At 47.9% G+C, this 20214-nt stretch overlaps 1 protein-coding gene across 1 annotated transcript in view; it reads right to left on the reverse strand.

The window, feature by feature from the left end:
* Window positions 1-7608: 7608 nt before the first annotated feature.
* LOC124775234 (ribosome-binding protein 1-like) overlaps window positions 7609-20214 on the reverse strand; it is a 58555-nt gene continuing 45949 nt past the window's right edge. The window contains exons 2-4 of the mRNA XM_047250072.1: window positions 17262-17416; window positions 9218-10171; window positions 7609-7700 (exon numbers count right to left, since the gene is read on the reverse strand). Coding sequence (XP_047106028.1) covers window positions 7609-7700; window positions 9218-10171; window positions 17262-17416 — 1201 coding nt within the window. The remainder of the gene's footprint in view (window positions 7701-9217; window positions 10172-17261; window positions 17417-20214) is intronic.

Consider the following 20214-nt stretch of genomic DNA (forward strand, 5'->3'; position numbering starts at 1 on the left):
ACTCGCACTTCCCGTAAATTCCGCAGTTTCCCATTAAAGAAAGGCAGCATTAACTTCAGAAGTTACATTCAGTGTACAAACCGAAAATGCATGCTGCTTCTGTAGTTAGTGTGCCACAATGACAGAGGTAGTTCTGGTTCAGGCGCCAGAAAATACGTCAAATTTTTCGTCTTCATGTAAGCTACATCGAGATTTGCCATAACATGGAGAACAATATTTATAGGTTTTTCTTTTAACCATTTTGTGTGCCGCCCTGTTGCCGAGAAACTGAAATCGGACATTTTATGTAAAGTGTAAGCAAATGTATCTAATGCCAAAAATCAGGCATGGTGTGAAATTCATCTCACTGAATACTCGGCCTAGACATTTAAGAGGACGCTGCTTAGATTTAAGGCAGAGTTTGAAAGGAAGATAATTCGACATTTTAAAGACCCCAGACATAACTCTTCGAAAATTTCAATGGAGTTCGGTTTTTAAAGTTCTGTGTCCATCAGCTATAATGAACGCAGCATATGACAGTGAACACGTTAAGCAATACCGCGTAAAGCGTGAAGATACTCAGCTGGACGAAGTGTGTTTCAGATCAGTTTCAATCCAGCAGTCCACGGCGACTGGAAAAGGATTTGCATAAAGTGGAATATGAAATGCTTCACGTTTTTGTGCTTAATACGAGAAGTCGTTAGCGATTCAAGATAGTATTTGGGTTCCGCTTGCTGCAATGAATAAAGCGTAAAATATGTACAGCTTTGAATTATACGAGAATGAAAGTTATCTTTTAGCCAGCATTTGTAGTAAACGTTAAAGTTTCCAGTTACTACATGTTAGTGTTAAAACCGTTACACTAATAAACACATTCAGGATAAGCCAGTTTCCAGATGAACAACTGACAGCTTTCATTAAAATTAGAAATTGAGTTTTAGTTTTTGGTTATAGTTTCGCAGAAAAATATTGAACACCTTGCCAAAACGTTATAGCCGTTAGGTGCAGGATGGCCAGAAGCAGTATGAAATGTTCGTAAGATCCTTTGCGGTGCTCAGACATAAAAAATTGTTTTTACCATTCCAGAGTTAATTAGCCGTGAAACTGGGCGCTGAGGCCAATGTGCGCACAAATTAGAGGTGGTGTACAGCTAGTGTACTCGAACGTTTTCGTAATTCCGTTCCCTGAATCGGAAAAAGTGACGGAAGAACTGGATGTGGGACAGTAACAACAAAACCCAACCAAAAGGCTGAGCAGTGTGTTAAGCCATAATCATTGCTATGAGAGCTTGCATAGGCAGGCACTTGAACTGTGCCGTTGCCTCACTGGGTAACTTCGGTGCTAGTCAACTTCAGACTGGCGCAACGTACAGAAATCGTTTTCTTCAGCTCACAGCACGACCTACCCTGCTACTTCTTTCTCAGTCAGTTTCTGACCATCCTGTGTGTTTCCTGGTCATAGATACGATTAGTCAGTGAAGAGCCTGACTTTTTCACAGGGCGTTCACCCTGGAGAGCCGCTTGCTGGACGCAGTGAAGAAGCGCCTCCAGCAGGGCGGACGCGCGCCGCTGCGGCGGCAGCTGTCCACCCCGGAGAGCTGCTCCAGTCCGGCCAGCGAGGGCCAGGGGCGCTCGGACGACGACGGCAGCTCGCGAGACCTGTCGCTGCATGAAGAGTCCTCGGGAGACACGCGCGACGTCAGGGGGCGCTTAAAGCAGCTAAAGATCGCCGCGCCCAAGCCGCAGACGTCGCAAGCGCCGCCGCCGCCGCCGCCGCCGCCGCCGCCGCCGCCCCTCCCGTGCCTGTGCTCGCCGGCCGCTAGTCAGACCGTGTCCCCTGGACCCACCTGGCTGACCAGATCTCGTCACTGGTGCCGGGGGAGAACATGACGTCGGCGGCGACGTCTCAGTTTTGAGGGCTTCTGTAGTTTTGACTGAATAGCCACTATGTGCATCAAAAAATGCAGTCCGTGCATCAAAGCTCTCATGAAGCCGGTCCCACAATTTGCAGAGTTTCTCCCGAAGTTCCGTTGACAAGGCCTTTGTTTCTAGCTTCTGAACCAGGGTGTTATGGAATTCTTTTAGTTTAGCTATATTCTCGGCGGCGTCGGCTTCATGAGAGCTTTGATGCACGGACTGCATTTCTTGATGCACGGACTGCATTTCTTGATGCACGGACTGCATTTCTTGATGCACGGACTGCATTTCTTGATGCACGGACTGCATTTCTTGATGCACGGACTGCATTTCTTGATGCACGGACTGCATTTCTTGATGCACGGACTGCATTTCTTGATGCACGGACTGCATTTCTTGATGCACGGACTGCATTTCTTGATGCACGGACTGCATTTCTTGATGCACGGACTGCATTTCTTGATGCACGGACTGCATTTCTTGATGCACGGACTGCATTTCTTGATGCACGGACTGCATTTCTTGATGCACGGACTGCATTTCTTGATGCACGGACTGCATTTCTTGATGCACGGACTGCATTTCTTGATGCACGGACTGCATTTCTTGATGCACGGACTGCATTTCTTGATGCACGGACTGCATTTCTTGATGCACGGACTGCATTTCTTGATGCACGGACTGCATTTCTTGATGCACGGACTGCATTTCTTGATGCACGGACTGCATTTCTTGATGCACGGACTGCATTTCTTGATGCACGGACTGCATTTCTTGATGCACATAGTGGCTATTCAGTCAAAACTGTAAAGCTCTCAAAACTGAGACGTCGCCGCCGACGTCATGTTCTCCCCCAGCACCAGTGACGAGATCTGGTCAGCCAGGTGGGTCCAGGGGGGACACGGTCTGACTAGCGGCCGGCGAGCACAGGCACGGGAGGGGAGACAGCGGCGCAATCGCTGTCAAATACCTGATGGAAGGAATAGTTACAGCCATCGGCTGTACGTAATCAGTTCCATTCCTTACCATTTTCCATTTTTCACAGATCTCTGGGAGACTAAATAACAAGATCACAAGATCACAAGATTTGTAGCACACACAGAAGAAAATAACGAAAAACATAAGAACTGTGCTTGTGTCCTTGAAAACCACTCAGTGCTTACAAACCAGTACATCAGATCAATCAAAAATGCATACTATTCACACATTACTGATCAGCAAATAAAACGTCACAGAGTAGTATGTAAAATGTAACTCAGCCAATGTGCAGAGTGGTTATGTAAAGACTGGTAATTTGCATGTCATAGAAGGCACATGTAACCTAAGATCACGAGTGTGTCCAGTCTCGAGAGAAACTGAAGGATCTGTAATGCAGTCATTACAACAAATAAGTAAAATCGATAAGTAAAATTTTGAGAACATGCTGTTACCACTAAATGATAGACTGGTATAAGAACAACCTCTGATGACCTCTCAGGCTTTTCTCAGTGTGCTGTTTGTAATCTGTAGCATGTTATCAACATAGTACTCGTCCGAGCCATTTTGCTCTGAGCTGTTCCCCTGGGACATCGCTTGCATATGAAGCTCACTCCTGGTGGTCGTATGGCTTCAATAGTTTCTCCAGAAGGAAAGTAGTTCACTGCAGAGGTACAGCCTCAAAATGTTTCCTTCCCCGACTTGGTGTCACGAGCATAATGGTCAAAAACAATTACAGGCGTACTCCCCCAATTCCTGTATTGTAAAAGGACAGAGGAAGAGTTTTGGCCATAGAGCCTTAACTCTTCGTAGAGAATATAGAGGACAAGTTGGGAGATGCTGCTGACACCTTAAAAATGAGTGGGTCACTTCAAATTAAAACAGCATCCCCCCTCCCCCCCCCCCCACCCAGTTATGGGCGTTCCTTGCTTGTCACAAACTGGATGGTGTTGACTAACGTCCCAAAATCGTCCAAATATGGCTCCAAGCCCTTCTCATAGAGACCACCTCCTTAGTCTCACGATGAGCTATCCTCCAACTTGGAGAGCAAGGTGTAAATTTTCCCCATGTCCATAGCTAGCCGGTTTGATCCCTTTAACCGCAACAACCAGCCAACCATCTATTAGTTCACGAGCCCACTCGACGTTGTAAACTGTTAGAACATACAGCAGCTCTTGGTAATAAAGAACCCTGACGGAATAGGGCATCATGACAGAAACTGGGATTAGTGACCACATGGTTGGAGCGACACATTCACCAAGAATAAATTCAAATTATACACTTTTTTAAAGAAGCAAAATTTCTTGACGCTTTCCTAGGTCTCATACCTTTACAAACTAGAGATATAAACATCGACAACATCTAGCTTAATTTCAAAAAACGGTATCTATGGCAATGGAGATTTATACCAGATAACTGATCATCCATGATACAAAAAGCATGCCAGATTTAAAAGGATGCACAAAATTTGGGTCGTGCGTAAAGTATACCAGCGGTAAACACAATAAATACGTCCACTGCGCGACAGGAATTGTCATATCGACGACAGTGCCACTAGGGCGGAGTTACTAAACAGAATTCTCAGAAATTACTTCACCGAAGACGAAATAAATACTTCATAATTCGAATCAAGAAAAGCTGCAAGCATGAGTGACTTAAATAAAACTGTGTAGCGAAGCTTCTTCATTCATCTAATAAAGGCGAGTCGACCGGACCTTACAGCATACCAGAGTATGCTCCCTTGACGAAACATGTCACAGGTCACACCAGTACTAAAGAAAGGTAACGGGAGTAATGCGCTGAATTATACCCGCACATCACTAACGTCGATAGGCAGTAGGGTTTAGGAACAGACACGGTGTTCGAATATAATCAATTACTTTGACCAGAAATATGTACTGACAGTCAGTAGGGATTCAGAAAATAGCGTTCGTGACAAACCAACTAGATATTCATTCTCACGAAGTAATGAATGCTATCGACAACGATCTCAATTTAATAGATTTTCCAGATATCTAAAAGACTTTTGACACCTTTCGTCGCAAGAGGCTTCTAATTACAAAGTCTCTTCAGAGTAAAACCTCATTTCTGCGACTGAACCAGTGATTCCTTGTGAGGTAGGTCAGTCGGTAGCAATCGATAAACTCAACGAGTAAAACAGAAGTGACACCTGGTGTTGCCCAGAAAGGTGTTAGGGGCCCGCCGCTGTAATAATTTATAGAAGGGATAAACGAGGAAGTTTAACAGCCCTATTAGTGTCTTTGCTGGAGATACTGTTATTTACCATCTATTCATCATCGGAATAAAATTGAGAAGATAAAGAATAAATGTGTAGTACCATAAGTGGCAGTTGACCGTAAATAATTGAGGTTATCCGAAGTAATAAAAGGAAACCAGCAGCTTTCGGGCACAGGAGAAACGAAACAAATTGAAAGGGTGTGAACTGAAATACCCAGGGGCTTTAATTTAAATTACGTTATTCGTAATTAAACACGTAGAAATGTAGTGGAGAAAGCTATCAAGACAGCGTTTTACTGGCAGAACGCTTGGAAGCAACTCTACTACTAAGACTGGCTCCACTAATCCTTTCTTCATTCTACGAGGTTACTGCTGTGCGTTAGGGGATACTAGCCAAATAGGATTGACGGAGGCTACCGAAAAAGTTCTTACAAGGGCAGCTGGATTCCTACTATCGCGAAAGAGGGTAGTGTCACGTATTTGAGATTCAGGGTGACAACCATTAAAACAGAAGCGTTGTTAGGCATTTTCTCGATATTTATTACAAATATTCTCCTTCGAATCCGAAAGCCTTTTATTTACGCTCCCTACACTGGGAGAAACGACCATCGTAATAAAATAAATAATAGCTCGCGTGGAAAGATATGTTAGTTTCTGCCAGGCGCTGGTAAAGAGTGGAACCGTAGAGAAATACCTTGGAGGCCTAGCGCCAAGCATGTAAGTATGAACTGCAGAAAGCTCGTGTAGATGGAGCTATAGATGAATTCAATACATGTGCTCTTTTGCAAATGTCCTGGGAGTGTGACACCGTATTCATGTGTGGATTGCCTGAGTTGTGGTGATATACATTGTGAAATATGCTGAGTGTTTAAGATACTCGTGTGGTTGGCATGGAGCGGGAACCTGCTCTGACAGGCGTCGCCGTGTTACATTACACCAAGTTTGTGTGACGCGGGGTATAAAACTACGAAGTGGAACAATTGAATCATCAAATTTATTAACAGTATAGTAAATAAGTGTGAAACATCAAAGTTGGCTAATAATTAGTAAAGTCCTAAACGAATTAATATGGTCGTCCCATATTCTAAGCATCCACCAAGTACTCAGCATTTGCAGACGACTGTAGTCCATTGTAGAGCGCCCAGTAACGCGTGCAGCTCGTAGATAACTTGACACTGGATACAGTTGCGTTGTAGCCGCCTCTCCCCCCCCCCCCCCCCCCACACACACACACACACACACACACACACACACACACACACACACACACACACACGAAGAACCCAGAGAGTGGGGTGGTACTGTCACACTCCACATCACAGCATGTGCCTGCTGCTGTAAAGTAGTGCAGCCGCATTGACATCCTCTGGTGGTTTTGGCGCCTTCGGTGAGCCTGACCGGATCTGCGTTGTCATACTGTTTATGCCTGCCATGTAGGAAACCTTGCAGCCATGGCTGTACTGCCTGAGGCCGCAATGCCCCTTGGATGCAGAACCGCCACCAATAGAGTGGAAGACTCCGTATGGTGACACCTGGGCCTGTTCCATGGACCTTGGTATTTGGCATGTTTTAGCTGCACTGGACAAGTTAGGAATGGTGTTGTAAACGAATCTGACAAAATCGTTGCAGCAGCTAGGCAGAGATGTGTAAAGCAGGAAACTAAAACCTTACGGCAGTAAAGGCAGTGTACTTGTGACACTGCTGCTGGCTAACAGTAATGATATTGGCTGTTGCATATGCGCAGGATAGGCAGACATTTTTTTAAATCGTCTGACTAAACATGCCATGGGGTACAGGAACACTGCAGAAGCATACGCACTGGAGTTCTTAAACGGTCAGATCGTTGGCACAGTTTGAAAACCAGTGAGAAACCTTACGAATTACATTACCAGTCTCAGCCGAACTATTCTGCTGATAAATGTGAATAATAACTACTGGAAGATACGTAAGGTTGTTTCATACTCGACAGTACAAGGCGTACAGTGAGAGTATTCCTGTCATCCCGAGCACCTCACAATATTACCCACGTGAGTTTGGGCACAGCTATGTGAACTGCTGCCAGCGAGTCTGCATTGTTAAATGGTTCACTGATTGTATCGGACTCGTTCCAAAGGTCGTTCTCAATTTGTTTGACTAAAATAGAGCTGCCGTCTGCCAAAGCAATGGGAACTGTCCAGTGTGTGTACATTGGTTGGAATTGGTCTCTCCAGTACTTGATCCCATTAAACAGAAACGTAGCTGGCAACTAAGAGGTATTCCCTGTATTACAGCCGTGCTGTAGTATCTGAACTTCGCCATACCATCAATTTAAGTTACCAGCTAGTATAATCTTGTCGGAAATGACTTAAATGCCTCTAATGACTAAGTGGGGCGAGAGAAATCTTAAAGCTTCACTGTCGATTAGATACGAAGATAGCAAGCAGGTGTTGGGGATGACTTGGTAAGAGATGATACGATATAGTAACAGCTGTTTCCGGAAGTGGTCAGCAGACAGTACAGCCTAGTCCCTCCTGCACAGCGCCCCCTGCTCTCGGGAGGGCAGCATGCTGGGTTCCAGGCCATCCTCCAGCGCCGCCTCCAGCCCCTCCAGAGCTGAAGGCCAGAGTTCACGGGACGTGCCACCAGAACCTGAGATCCCTCAAGAGGCCACTGAGGGGAGAAGCGTGCTGGAGGAGGAGGAGGCGGAGGCGGCGAAGGAGGAGGCCGGCCTGTTCCCGGGGCCTGACCTTGAGGGCCTGTTCACGTGCTCCGCGACAGGAGTCTTCCGGTCATCCGTCGGCGAGACATCGGCATTCAGAGGGTAAGTGAGCTGGATTTTCCTCATAACTATCCACAACTGGACTAACGGCTTTCCAGCTACTTAATCACATTTGACCATTCAGGACACGTTTCATACTGAACAAGCATTTCACGCACAAGTTTATTTCGAAAGGTGTCTGTTGCTGATAACTACTACATGGAAGCTAGACTTCAAGAATAGATTAGATTTTATAGAATCCCTCACACACAAAACCGTAAGGATTGTGGAAGTTCTTTACTTCTCAAAGGGACATGGGTGTATTAACACCTTCAAAGAACGTAGTACACTGAAGCGCCAAAGGAACTGGTATAGGAATGAGTATTCAGAGATACGTAAACAGGCAGAATACGGGGCTGTGGTCGGTATCACTTAAATGAGACAACTAGTGTCTGGCACAATTTTTACTTCTGTTACTGCTGTTAAAATTGCAGGTTATCAACATTCAAGCGAGTTCGAGCGTGGTGTTAGTTGGCTCACGAACTGTGGGACACAAGATCTGATGTGCCGATGTAGTGAGGATTTTCCTGTACTACCGTTTCACGACTGTACCATGAGTACCAGGAATCCGGTAAAACATCCGATCCAGACAGCGCTGCAGCCGGGAAAGGATCCTGCAATAACGGGACCAACGACGACTGAAGAAAAACGTGTCAGAAGTGCAACCATTCCGCAAACTGCTGCAGATTTAAATCCTGGGCCATGAAGTGTCAGCGTGCGAACCATTCAACGAAACATCGATATGGACTGTCGGAGCGGAAGGCCCACTCGTATACCCTTGATGACTGCACGACACGAGGGTTTACGCCTCGCCTAGGCCCGACAGTGCCGACATGGGATTGTTGAATGGAAACATGCTGCCTAGTCGGAGTAGTCTCGTTTCAAATTGTATTGAGCAGATGGATGTATAAGGGGATAGACAGAACCTCATCACTGCGTGGACCGTGCATGTTAGCAGGGGACTGTTCACGCTGGTGGAGGCTGTTTAATAGTTTGGGGCATCGGCAGTTAGATACGGGATCCCTGATACGCCTAGATACGACTGACGGGTGACCTGTACGTAAGCATCCTGTCCGATCTCCCCCCCCCCCCCCTGCGGGTCCGGGGATTAGAATAGGCTCGAGGTATTCCTGCCTGTCGTAAGAGGCGACTAAAAGGAGTCCCACCCCCTCAAGGGGATCGTTAGCGCCTGCGTCCGGAGACGGACGGTTCCACGACCTCTATTTGCGGTCATTTTGCTTTTTCACTTCTCGTTTCTTCCTTCCTTTGGTTGCTTCCTTTCTTTGCTCTTCTCCACCTCACTCTTCCTTACTCTTTCCCTTGCCTTCTTTCCCTTGCCTTCTTTCCCTTGCCTTCTTTCCCTTGCCTTCTTTCCCTTGCCTTCTTTCCCTTGCCTTCTTTCCCTTGCCTTCTTTCCCTTGCCTTCTTTCCCTTGCCTTCTTTCCCTTGCCTTCTTTCCCTTGCCTTCTTTCCTTGCCTTCTTTCCTTGCCTTCTTTCCTTGCCTTCTTTCCCTTGCCTTCTTTCCCTTGCCTTCTTTCCCTTGCCTTCTTTCCCTTGCCTTCTTTCCCTTGCCTTCTTTCCCTTGCCCTCTTTCCCTTGCCCTCTTTCCCTTGCCCTCTTTCCCTTGCCCTCTTTCCCTTGCCCTCTTTCCCTTGCCCTCTTTCCCTTGCCCTCTTTCCCTTGCCCTCTTTCCCTTGCCCTCTTTCCCTTGCCCTCTTTCCCTTGCCCTCTTTCCCTCGCCCTCGCCCTCTTTCCCTCGCCCTCGCCCTCTTTCCCTCGCCCTCGCCCTCTTTCCCTCGCCCTCGCCCTCTTTCCCTCGCCCTCGCCCTCTTTCCCTCGCCCTCGCCCTCGCCCTCTTTCCCTCGCCCTCGCCCTCTTTCCCTCGCCCTCGCCCTCTTTCCCTCGCCCTCGCCCTCGCCCTCTTTCCCTCGCCCTCGCCCTCTTTCCCTCGCCCTCGCCCTCTTTCCCTCGCCCTCGCCCTCTTTCCCTCGCCCTCGCCCTCTTTCCCTCGCCCTCGCCCTCTTTCCCTCGCCCTCTTTCCCTCGCCCTCTTTCCCTCGCCCTCTTTCCCTCGCCCTCTTTCCCTCGCCCTCTTTCCCTCGCCCTCTTTCCCTCGCCCTCTTTCCCTCGCCCTCGCCCTCTTTCCCTCGCCCTCTTTCCCTCGCCCTCGCCCTCGCCCTCTTTCCCTCGCCCTCGCCCTCTTTCCCTCGCCCTCGCCCTCTTTCCCTCGCCCTCGCCCTCTTTCCCTCGCCCTCGCCCTCTTTCCCTCGCCCTCGCCCTCTTTCCCTCGCCCTCGCCCTCTTTCCCTCGCCCTCGCCCTCTTTCCCTCGCCCTCGCCCTCTTCTGTCTCTGCGTTTGGGACAGTCTGTCCTCTCTCTCCCTCTTATTCCTTCCTGCCTGTGCGTGTCTGAAGGCCGACCCACGCGTTCGCACGCGTAGCCGGTGACGGGGTAACGCGTAATTCCCCGCCCGGGGTAGACATGTAAGGCACGCACGTACCCCCTTGTAAAGGCCAGGCCCAGGGAGGGGTGATTGCCTGAGCTGATACCTTCTGACCATGCCGATTGGTCCCTCCGTCTGTTTCTCGGGAGGTGTGACTTGAGGTGTAAACATTCACCTAAGGCGGGAGTGCCCTCTGAGAGGGTCCCCACAAGGAAGGAGCGCGCCATCGGAGACGCTGGCAATCATGGGGGATTCCTCCGCAATCGATTTCACTCATCTCTCTCGACTTCTGCCCAAAAACGGAGACATGACCAGCCACAAGTGGCAAAAGTACTACTGCCTGCCCCACAGTTCCTCGTCGTTTCTCGATCTGAGGACGGAAAGGATTTTTCCTCTGTCAACCCTTTCGTTATCCAGAAGGGTGTAGATGCCATAGCCGGATCTGTCAAATCTTGTACCAGGTTGCGTAACGGTACCTTATTACTAGAAACTGAGAGCGCCTTTCAGGCACAAAAACTGCTTTGGGCCACACTCCTGTACACGTTCCCTGTCCGGGTGGAGGCTCACCGAACTTTGAATTCGTCTCATGGTGTAGTCTATACTAGCTCCCTCGACGGATTGACTGACGAGGAGATTCAGTCTTTCCTCGCTGAGCAGGGCGTCACGGCTGTCCATAGGGTCTTGAAAAAGGTCAACAATGACCTTGTACCGACCCGGACACTTTTCTTGACCTTCGATAGTGTTAAGCTGCCATCGCGCATCAAGGCGGGCTACGAGGTTATATCTGTTCGCCCCTATGTCCCGACACCTACGCGCTGCTATCAGTGTCAGCGTTTCAATCACACTCTACAGTCTTGTTCCAATGCGGCTAAATGTGTCACTTGTGGCAGGGATGCCCATGAGGGTGACTGTCCACCTCCGTCTCCTCGTTGTGTGAACTGTCAGGGTGACCATGCCGCATCCTTCCGCGACTGTCCTGTCTATAAGGATGAACGCTGTATCCAAGAAATTCGGGTCAAAGAGAAAGTGTCCACCTCCGCTGCTCGCAAGCTATTGGCTAGTAGGAAGCCCACGCTGCTCCCAGCGGGGAAATACAGTACTGTCCTCGCCGCTCCTCGGACTACCAGGGAGGTGGCAACCCAGACATGCGATCTGACCTTAAGCACCACGGTCGTCCGTTCGGCCAGTGCTAAGATCGCGCGGTCGACGTCTCCTCTTCCTCCCATCACCCCACAGACACCAGCCTCTTCATCAGCTTCTGCTAAGACGAAGACCCCGAAGTCAGATGCACGGGCCTTCAAGAAGGAACCGTCCCGTGCAGACTACCTACGTACCTCGACCTCCCAGCCTTCGACCGGTACTTCCACCAAACGTCCTTCCGAGAAGGCTCATAGGAAGCACAGTTCTTCTCTGCCACGGCGCATTTCTTCTCCTGCGCCACCCAGCGGTTGCCGCCCCAGGCCGTCATCCGTTTCGCCTGGCCGCACCGCTGGTAGCCGAACATCTGGCCGATCACCGGCGGAGGAAGCTCCCCCTCCCGGCCATCTTCCCTAGATGGCCGATGAACCTATAGACCCAATGGACGATGACTGTCCGCCTACTGATAGCGGCGGCAGTGCTCGCTCGAAGCCAGGCCCTCAGCGCCCTTAGAGGTGACCCCTTCTTTCATATTCCTTTTCTTCTTACGATGGCACTTATTCACTGGAATATTCGCAGCATTCGCTCCAACCGAGAGGACTTGAAGTTGCTGCTCCGCTTGCACTGTCCGCTCGTCGTAGCCCTCCAGGAAACGAAGCTACGCCCATGCGATCAAATTGCCTTGGCACACTACACCTCTGTGCGTTTTGACCTACCCCCTGTGGTAGGTATCCCGGCTCATGGAGGGGTTATGTTGCTGGTCCGGGATGGTATTTACTACGATCCCATCACGTTGCACACCGGCCTGCAGGCAGTTGCCATCCGCATTACTCTCCCCACTTTTACATTTTCCATTTGTACCGTTTACACTCCATCGTCATCTGCCGTTACCAGGGCAGACATGATGCAACTTATTGCTCAGCTACCTGCACCATTTTTGTTAACTGGAGACTTCAATGCCCACCATCCCCTTTGGGGCTCTCCAGCATCCTGCCCGAGGGGCTCCCTGTTAGCAGACCTTTTCAACCCGCTCAATCTTGTCTGCCTCAATACTGGCGCCCCTACTTTTCTTTCGGACACATCTCACACCTATTCCCATTTAGACCTCTCTATATGTACTCCCCAACTTGCACGCCGGTTTGAGTGGTATGCACTTTCTGATACATATTCGAGCGACCACTTCCCGTGTGTTATCCATCTCCTGCATCATACCCCCTCTCCGTGCTCATCTAGTTGGACCATCTCCAAAGCAGACTGGGGGCTCTTCTCTTGCAGGGCGACCTTTCAGGATCAAACCTTCACAAGCTGCGATCGTCAGGTCGCACACCTCACGGAAGTCATTCTCACTGCTGCTGAATATTCCATCCCTCACTCTACTTCTTCTCCACGTCGCGTACTGGTCCCCTGGTGGACCGCAGCATGTAGAGACGCTTTACGTGCTCGTCGACGTTCTTTACGCACCTTTAAACGCCACCCTACAGTGGCGAATTGTATCAATTATAAACGATTACGTGCACAGTGTCGTCGTATTATTAAAGAAAGCAAGAAAGCCAGCTGGGCTGCTTTCACAAGCACCTTCAACAGTTTTACTCCTTCTGTTGTCTGCGGTAGCCTGCGCCGGCTATCTGGCACTAAGGTCCACTCACCAGTTTCTGGCTTGACGGTCGCGAATGACGTCCTTGTGGCCCCTGAGGATGTCTCCAATGCCTTCGGCCGCTTTTTCGCAGAGGTTTCGAGCTCCGCTCATTACCACCCTGCCTTCCTCCCCTGCAAACAGGCAGATAAGGCTAGACCACCTAACTTCCGCTCCTTGAATCGTGAAAGTTATAATGCCCCATTCACCATGCGGGAACTCGAAAACGCACTTGGCCGATCACGGTCCTCCGCTCCAGGGCCTTATTCTATTCATATTCAGATGCTGAAGAACCTTTCTCCTGCGGGTAAAGGTTTTCTTCTTCGTACTTATAATCGCATCTGGATTGAGGGACATGTTCCCGAATGCTGGCGCGAGTCTATTGTTGTCCCGATTCCTAAGCCGGGGAAGGACAAGCACTTGCCTTCCAGTTATCGACCCATCTCGCTTACCAGCTGTGTCTGTAAAGTGATGGAGCGAATGGTTAACTCTCGATTGGTTTGGCTGCTCGAGTCTCGACGCCTACTTACCAATGTACAATGTGGATTTCGTAGGCGCCGCTCTGCTGTTGACCATCTGGTTACCTTGTCAACCTTCATTATGAATAACTTCTTGCGGAAGCGCCCGACCGCGGCTGTGTTCTTTGATTTGGAGAAGGCTTAAGACACCTGTTGGAGGCCGGGCATTCTCCGCACCATGCATACATGGGGCCTTCGCGGTCGCCTCCCTCTTTTTATTCGTTCCTTTTTAATGGATCGACAGTTCAGGGTACGTGTGGGTTCTGTCCTGTCAGACACCCTTTTCGTGGACGATTTTACCATCTATTGCAGCGCGCAGTGTACACGTGTCCTGGAGCGCTGTCTTCAGCCTGCTCTTGACCGTCTTTACTCCTGGAGTGTCGCCAATGGCTTCCGTTTTTCTGCCGAGAAGACGGTCTGTATAAACTTCTGGCGCTACAAAGAGTTTCTCCCACCGTCCTTAAGACTCGGTCCCGTTGCTCTCCCAATCGTGGAGACAACAAAATTTTTAGGTCTTACATTTGACAGGAAACTTAGCTGGTCTCCACATGTCATATTTGGCTGCCCGTTGTACCCGTTCTTTAAATGTCCTCCGTGTTCTCAGTGGTATGTCGTGGGGAGCGGATCGAACCGTCCTACTTCGTCTATATCGGTCGATCGTCCGCTCCAAGCTGGATTATGGGAGCTTCGTATACTCCTCTGCACGGCCATCCATCTTACGCCGCCTCAACTCCATACAACATCGGGGTTTATAACTTGCGATCGGAGCGTTTTATACTAGCCCGTAGAGCGTCTTCATGCTGACGCTGGCGAATTGCCACTCACCTACCGGCGCGATATACTGCTTTGTCGGTATGCCTGTCGGCTACTGTCAATGCCCGACCACCCGTCTTATCGTTCCTTTTTTGACGACTCTCTCGACCGTCAATACGGGTTGTATGTCTCTGTCCTGCTACTCCCTGGAGTTCGCTTTCGTCACCTCCTTCAACACATTAATTTTTCACTCCCTGCAACCTTTAGAGTGGGCGAGAGCCACACGCCACCTTGGCTCCAGGCTCAGGTCCGCATTCACCTTGACCTCAGCTCGCTCCCAAAAGAGGTTACCCCCGGTTCGGTCTACCACTCCCGTTTTGTTGAACTTCGTTCGGAGTTCATCAATATGACCTTCATTTATACAGATGGCTCAAAGACCAATGACGGGGTCGGGTGTTCTTCTATTGTCGGGGCACAAAGTTTCAAATACTGGCTCCATGGCCATTGTTTGGTCTTCACAGCTGAGCTCTTTGCCCTCTACCAGGCTGTTCTTTACATCTGCCGCCACAGACATTCTGCTTATGTCATCTGCTCCGATTCCCTGAGCGCCATCCAGAGCCTCAGTGATCCGTATCCGGTTCACCCTTTCGTGCACCGGATCCAACGCTCTCTTCAGCAGCTGGTGGACGTCGGTTCTCCAGTTAGCTTTATGTGGGTCCCTGACCATGTCGGTATCCCTGGGAACGAAGCTGCAGATGCCGCGGCCAAGGCTGCGGTCCTCCAGCCTCGGACAGCTTCTTGTTGTGTCCCTTCGTCGGATTGTAGCAGGGTAATTTGTTGGCGCATTTTATCGCTGTGCCATGCCGATTGGGCTGCACTTACAGACAACAAGCTTCGGGCCTTGAAACCTCTTCCCGCGGCTTGGACGTCCTCCTCCCGCCCTTCTCGGCGGGAGGAGGTCGTTTTGGCCCGGTTACGCATTGGACACTGCCGGTTCAGCCATCGCCATCTGCTGACGGCTGCGCCAGCGCCGTTCTGCCCATGTGGGCAATTGCTGACGGTCCGCCACATTTTAATGTCCTGTCCGGATTTTAACACACTGCGTCTTGATCTTAGCCTGCCATGTACTCTAGATGCCATTTTAGCGGATGACTCACGAGCAGCTGCTCGCGTTCTTCGTTTTATCAATTTGACAAACCTCTCTAAGGACATTTGATGATGCTGTTTTTTAATCCTATGCCTGTCAGTCTGTCTTTTATCGTGTTTTCCCTTTTAGTTGTTGTTTTAAACTTGTGCCTCGCGGCGCATTCTTAACGTAGTCAGGGCGCTAATGACCATTGACGTTGTGCGCCCTAAAACCACAAAAAAAAAAATCCTGTCCGATCACCTGCACCCATTCATGTCCATTGTGCATTTTGACGGACTTGAGCAATTCCAGTAGGTCACTGAGACACCCCACAAGTCTAAAATTGAAAAGGGTCGTCAGGAAAACCCGCCAGGGTTAGAACATTTCCTCTGGCCAACAATCCCCAGACATAAACGTTGAGCATATCAGGGATGGCTTGGAACCTGCTGTTCACAACAGATCTCCACCTCCTTGTACTCTCACGGATTTACGGACAGCCCTGCAGGATTCATGGTGACAGTTCCATCCAGAACTACTACGACATTACTGGAGTCAATGCTACGTCGTGCTGCGGCACTTCGGCGTACTCTCGAGGGCCATACACGGTATTAGGCAGGTGTAAGTTTTGTAAATGGAAACGATACATCGTTCGTTGAGCACAAGAAAAGGTTCCAACACAGGATGGAAGATGACACTGTTTTGGGCCAAGAACTGCTCGACCTGACGGGACAAAAGTTGCTTTCATTAAATTGTACTACAGAAATGTCAAGTATGTGGAGTGAAATTACTTCCGCTTATAAATGGATACGCAACGATTAGTCGGTCGAAAACTCAGAAGTTACAGAAGCAGCTATTGAACTGAACTGACTCTTGCTTCCAACCGTCCCGGTACGCTAGACAAACTCGGCTTGGGCCTAGTGTGCTATTTAGCGACACCACACTTCGGCAAATATCACGCCTGACGACGGAGACTGAAGGTAGCATGAGCACTGGAGATGTGGTGCAACAAAAGTATGTTTAAAATTACTTAACTTAAATTGGAAATATCACAGGGATAATATTGTGGCTAAGGCGAAACAGACTCCGCTTTGTTGGCAGAATACTTGGAAAACGCGACAAACCCACTAAAGAGACAGGCTACGTTACACTTGTCTGTCCGTCCTCTGCTGGAATGTTGCTGCGCGGCATGGGATCCTTACCAGGTAGGATTGACGGAGGACATCGGAAACGTGCAAAGAAGGGCAGCTCGTTTCGTGTTATCGCGCAATACGGGCGAGTGTCATTCATATGATGCGAGGGTTGGGGTGACAGTCACTGAAACAAAGGCGGTTTTCTTTGCGACGAGATCTATTTACGAAATTTCAATCACCAACTTTCTCTTCCGAATGCCAAAATATTTCGTTGACACGCACTTACGTAGGGAGAAATGATCACAATAAACTAGAGAAATGCTCGAACGGAAAGATTTAGGTGTTCCTTTTTCGCACGCGCCATTCGAGGGTGGAATGGTAGAGTAGTATGAAAAGGGTTAGATGAACCCTCTGACAGGCACTTAAGTGTGAATTGCAGAGTAACCATGTAGATGTAGATGTGAGCACTCGTCCGCCTGTTATCTCAGGGGGCTTGAAATCGCAGCCACAGGGGGTAGGCTGCCAGCACTGCTGAATCTTCTGTTCCACTTCGAAGTAGCACCATAATGCTTTCGTACTGTGCATCTCTCGCTTAACCTCTTTAAGAAAGAACTTACCTTGTTTCGTCACCATAGAACTGTGATACTCTCGGCCTGAGATCTGAGATAAAGCTGTAGTACAAACAGCTGAGTGTACGGCCGTTAGGTGTTGCTGCACGTAAGCACTGTACTCAATGGCATATTTCAAAGAATGAGGTGATACTTGGTACTTCCTGGAGGAAGAAATTTTAAACATATAATGCTCTTAGGCAACTCGTTACTGATTTTAGAAGCAAATTTTATACAGATTTGTACCTATTCTCAAATTAAACTTTGTTGGAATGGTTCCTTTTTATAGAATACAGCAGTTTTGAAACATTGATAGTAATAAAAGTATCAAATACCACGTGAAATAACATTCCATTACGTCACCCGTCTTCTGACCATTTCGATGTAGCTTCCTCCAAATTCCTGTCCCGCCAGCCACTTCTCGGTATAGCACATGCATCCTACATTCTCAGTTACATGCTGCATGTTTTCGAATCACTGTCTTCCTCTCAAGTTTCTGCCATGTACGGCCACCTTCTAGTGCCTTGAACGTTATCTGATATATTAGCACATGTCATCACCCTGTCCTTGTTTTCAGTGTTTCCCGTGTCTTCCTTCCTCGGCCGACGCTGTGCAGAACCTCAGTTATCAGGCCACTTAATTTTAAACATACTTCCGTTGCACCACATCTCTATTGCTTAGCGTCTAACCAACCCCTTCCGTGTATTGAGACAAACTGCTCCACATTTTGCATCTGAGATGCGGAACAATGGCAGCACTTTCGATGATGAAAAGGTTACGCATTCGCGAACTTCCACATGAGTTTTCATCGAGTAAAAGCATTTATTCCGTGTAAGACAAGTGATAAAACTGCAGCTAGCGAATATGAAGTAGTTAACATTGTACATGAAGTATGACAGAATCAGTCATAAAGAAAATCTAGAGCTTAAAAATGGGCCAACAATAACACGTTAATTCTAACTGCTAGCTGCGAAATAGGTGTCAGCAATACATAATGAAATTGTCTGGAAGGAGCATATCCAAACACGAAGAATTTCGCTCTTAAAATAGAGGAAAAAATACTGTTTTGTATAGACTTTGTGCCAAACGGAAATCTATTTGCGAAACATACATATTTGTTTGTCCATTTTTTTCTCATTTTTGAAACTAGCGGAAGGTATCAGTGCATACTCCAGTTGTTTCAGAAAATTTTGAATGAATGATCTTCTACGTGGACGTGTTGACATGAAACGTTCCCTCACTTCAGAAAACTTCTACATCGTATGTCATAAGCTGCAATGACTGTACAATTCTCGTACGTTTTCAAAGAGGTGCATTAAAGGAACAAAGGAGATTTTAAATTATTTCTTTTTCTTGTAGTTTAAATTCCAACTTCCTACAAAGTTCTTCCACTACACTATTTCTTTTAGAACTCTCCTCAAATATTCTGCATACTTTCTACCTCATTGAAAATTTGGAATATGACCTGAAGAAACAAATTAAATTTGGAACCAGCTTTTACAGATAGTTCTTAGCATGGCTAAATGAGTTTACTGGGGCAACTTTTCTCTACCCAGACCACCCCCTCATGCTGCACCTACCTAGCCTGTGGACACACCTGCAAGTAAACGTTGAGCCAGGAATGTTCAACGTTGTCGTTATCTAGAAAGCTGTCTACCTTGGCAGTAGGACGGATGTTGTAATGACTCTTGCAGCGGTCTCTCCGCAATATTTTCAGAAATTTTTTAAATTATATAACTCGGTACATATCTCGAAATATCTCTTCTTACCTTACCGATTCCTAAACTTTAATATACGATGATTATCAATGCAAAGTAGTTTCAAGCCCTATTATTCCTTGGAGCGTGCATTTGCTCCATGGAATAGCTTCTGTTTTCTCTTATGAAAAAAATGATTCAGATCGTGCCGATTAGCCGTGAAAGAACGAAGATGTATATGTATGTATTGTTGAGCTAGTCGCCATCTTGATGAGATTCTGTATGAGAAGGAATTTAATACATGAACTAAACTGTGTTCGCGTATTATTTAACTGATTACTATTGACAGTGTCTGCTTACTACTCTGTGTTGCACGGGATCAGTGGATGAACGTCTGATTTACAATGGACGAACCTGCCGTTTTGTACGCTAAAGATATCCAGTTTATTACTTCAAATAAATGGGCTAACACGGTCTTACCAGCAGATCTCCCGTCTTCCCCATGTGGTCACCAAAAGTTAGTAACTATTACAAATATTTTCTGGAGAGCGACTGACGATTTTCATCGCACCGAGACTTCGAAATTACTTCACTGCCTTATGGAATGTAAGTTAGGCTCAATTTAATCATGATAGAACAGTATTGAACTGTGTGAATGTGATAAGCCTGCTTTGTGAATGGAAATTCCCTTAATATACGCATGCTCTTTACTATCCTGATTAGTGAAGCTAAATCAGGCCGGTGTGAGGTTTTTAAATTTCAGATCCCACAAAAATATTAAAATGTCATTAAGCCAAAACAACCTTAGCGGACAGTTTCTGTAACATAAGAGTAATCCATCGAACTACAGACCTATATCATTAACGTCGGTTTGCAGTAGGGTTTTGGAGCATATACTGTATTCAAACGTTATGAATCACCTCGAAGGGAACGATCTATTGATACGTAATCAGCGTGGTTTCAGAAAACATCGTTCTTGTGCAACGCAGCTAGCTCTTTATTCGCACGAAGTAATAGCCGCTATCGACGGGGGATCTCAGGTTGATTCCGTATTTCTGGATTTCCAGAAAGCTTTTGACACCGTTCCTCACAAGCGACTTCTAATTAAGCTGCGGGCCTATGGGCTATCGTCTCAGTTGCGCGGCTGGATTCGTGATTTTCTGTCAGGAAGGTCTCAGTTCTTAGTAACAGACCGCAAATCGAGTAAAACTGAAGTGATATCAGGTGTTCCCCAGGGAAGCGTCCTGGGACATCTGCTGTTCCTG

Source organism: Schistocerca piceifrons, chromosome 2 (assembly GCF_021461385.2).
Source record: "Schistocerca piceifrons isolate TAMUIC-IGC-003096 chromosome 2, iqSchPice1.1, whole genome shotgun sequence".
NCBI lineage: Eukaryota > Metazoa > Arthropoda > Insecta > Orthoptera > Acrididae > Schistocerca > Schistocerca piceifrons.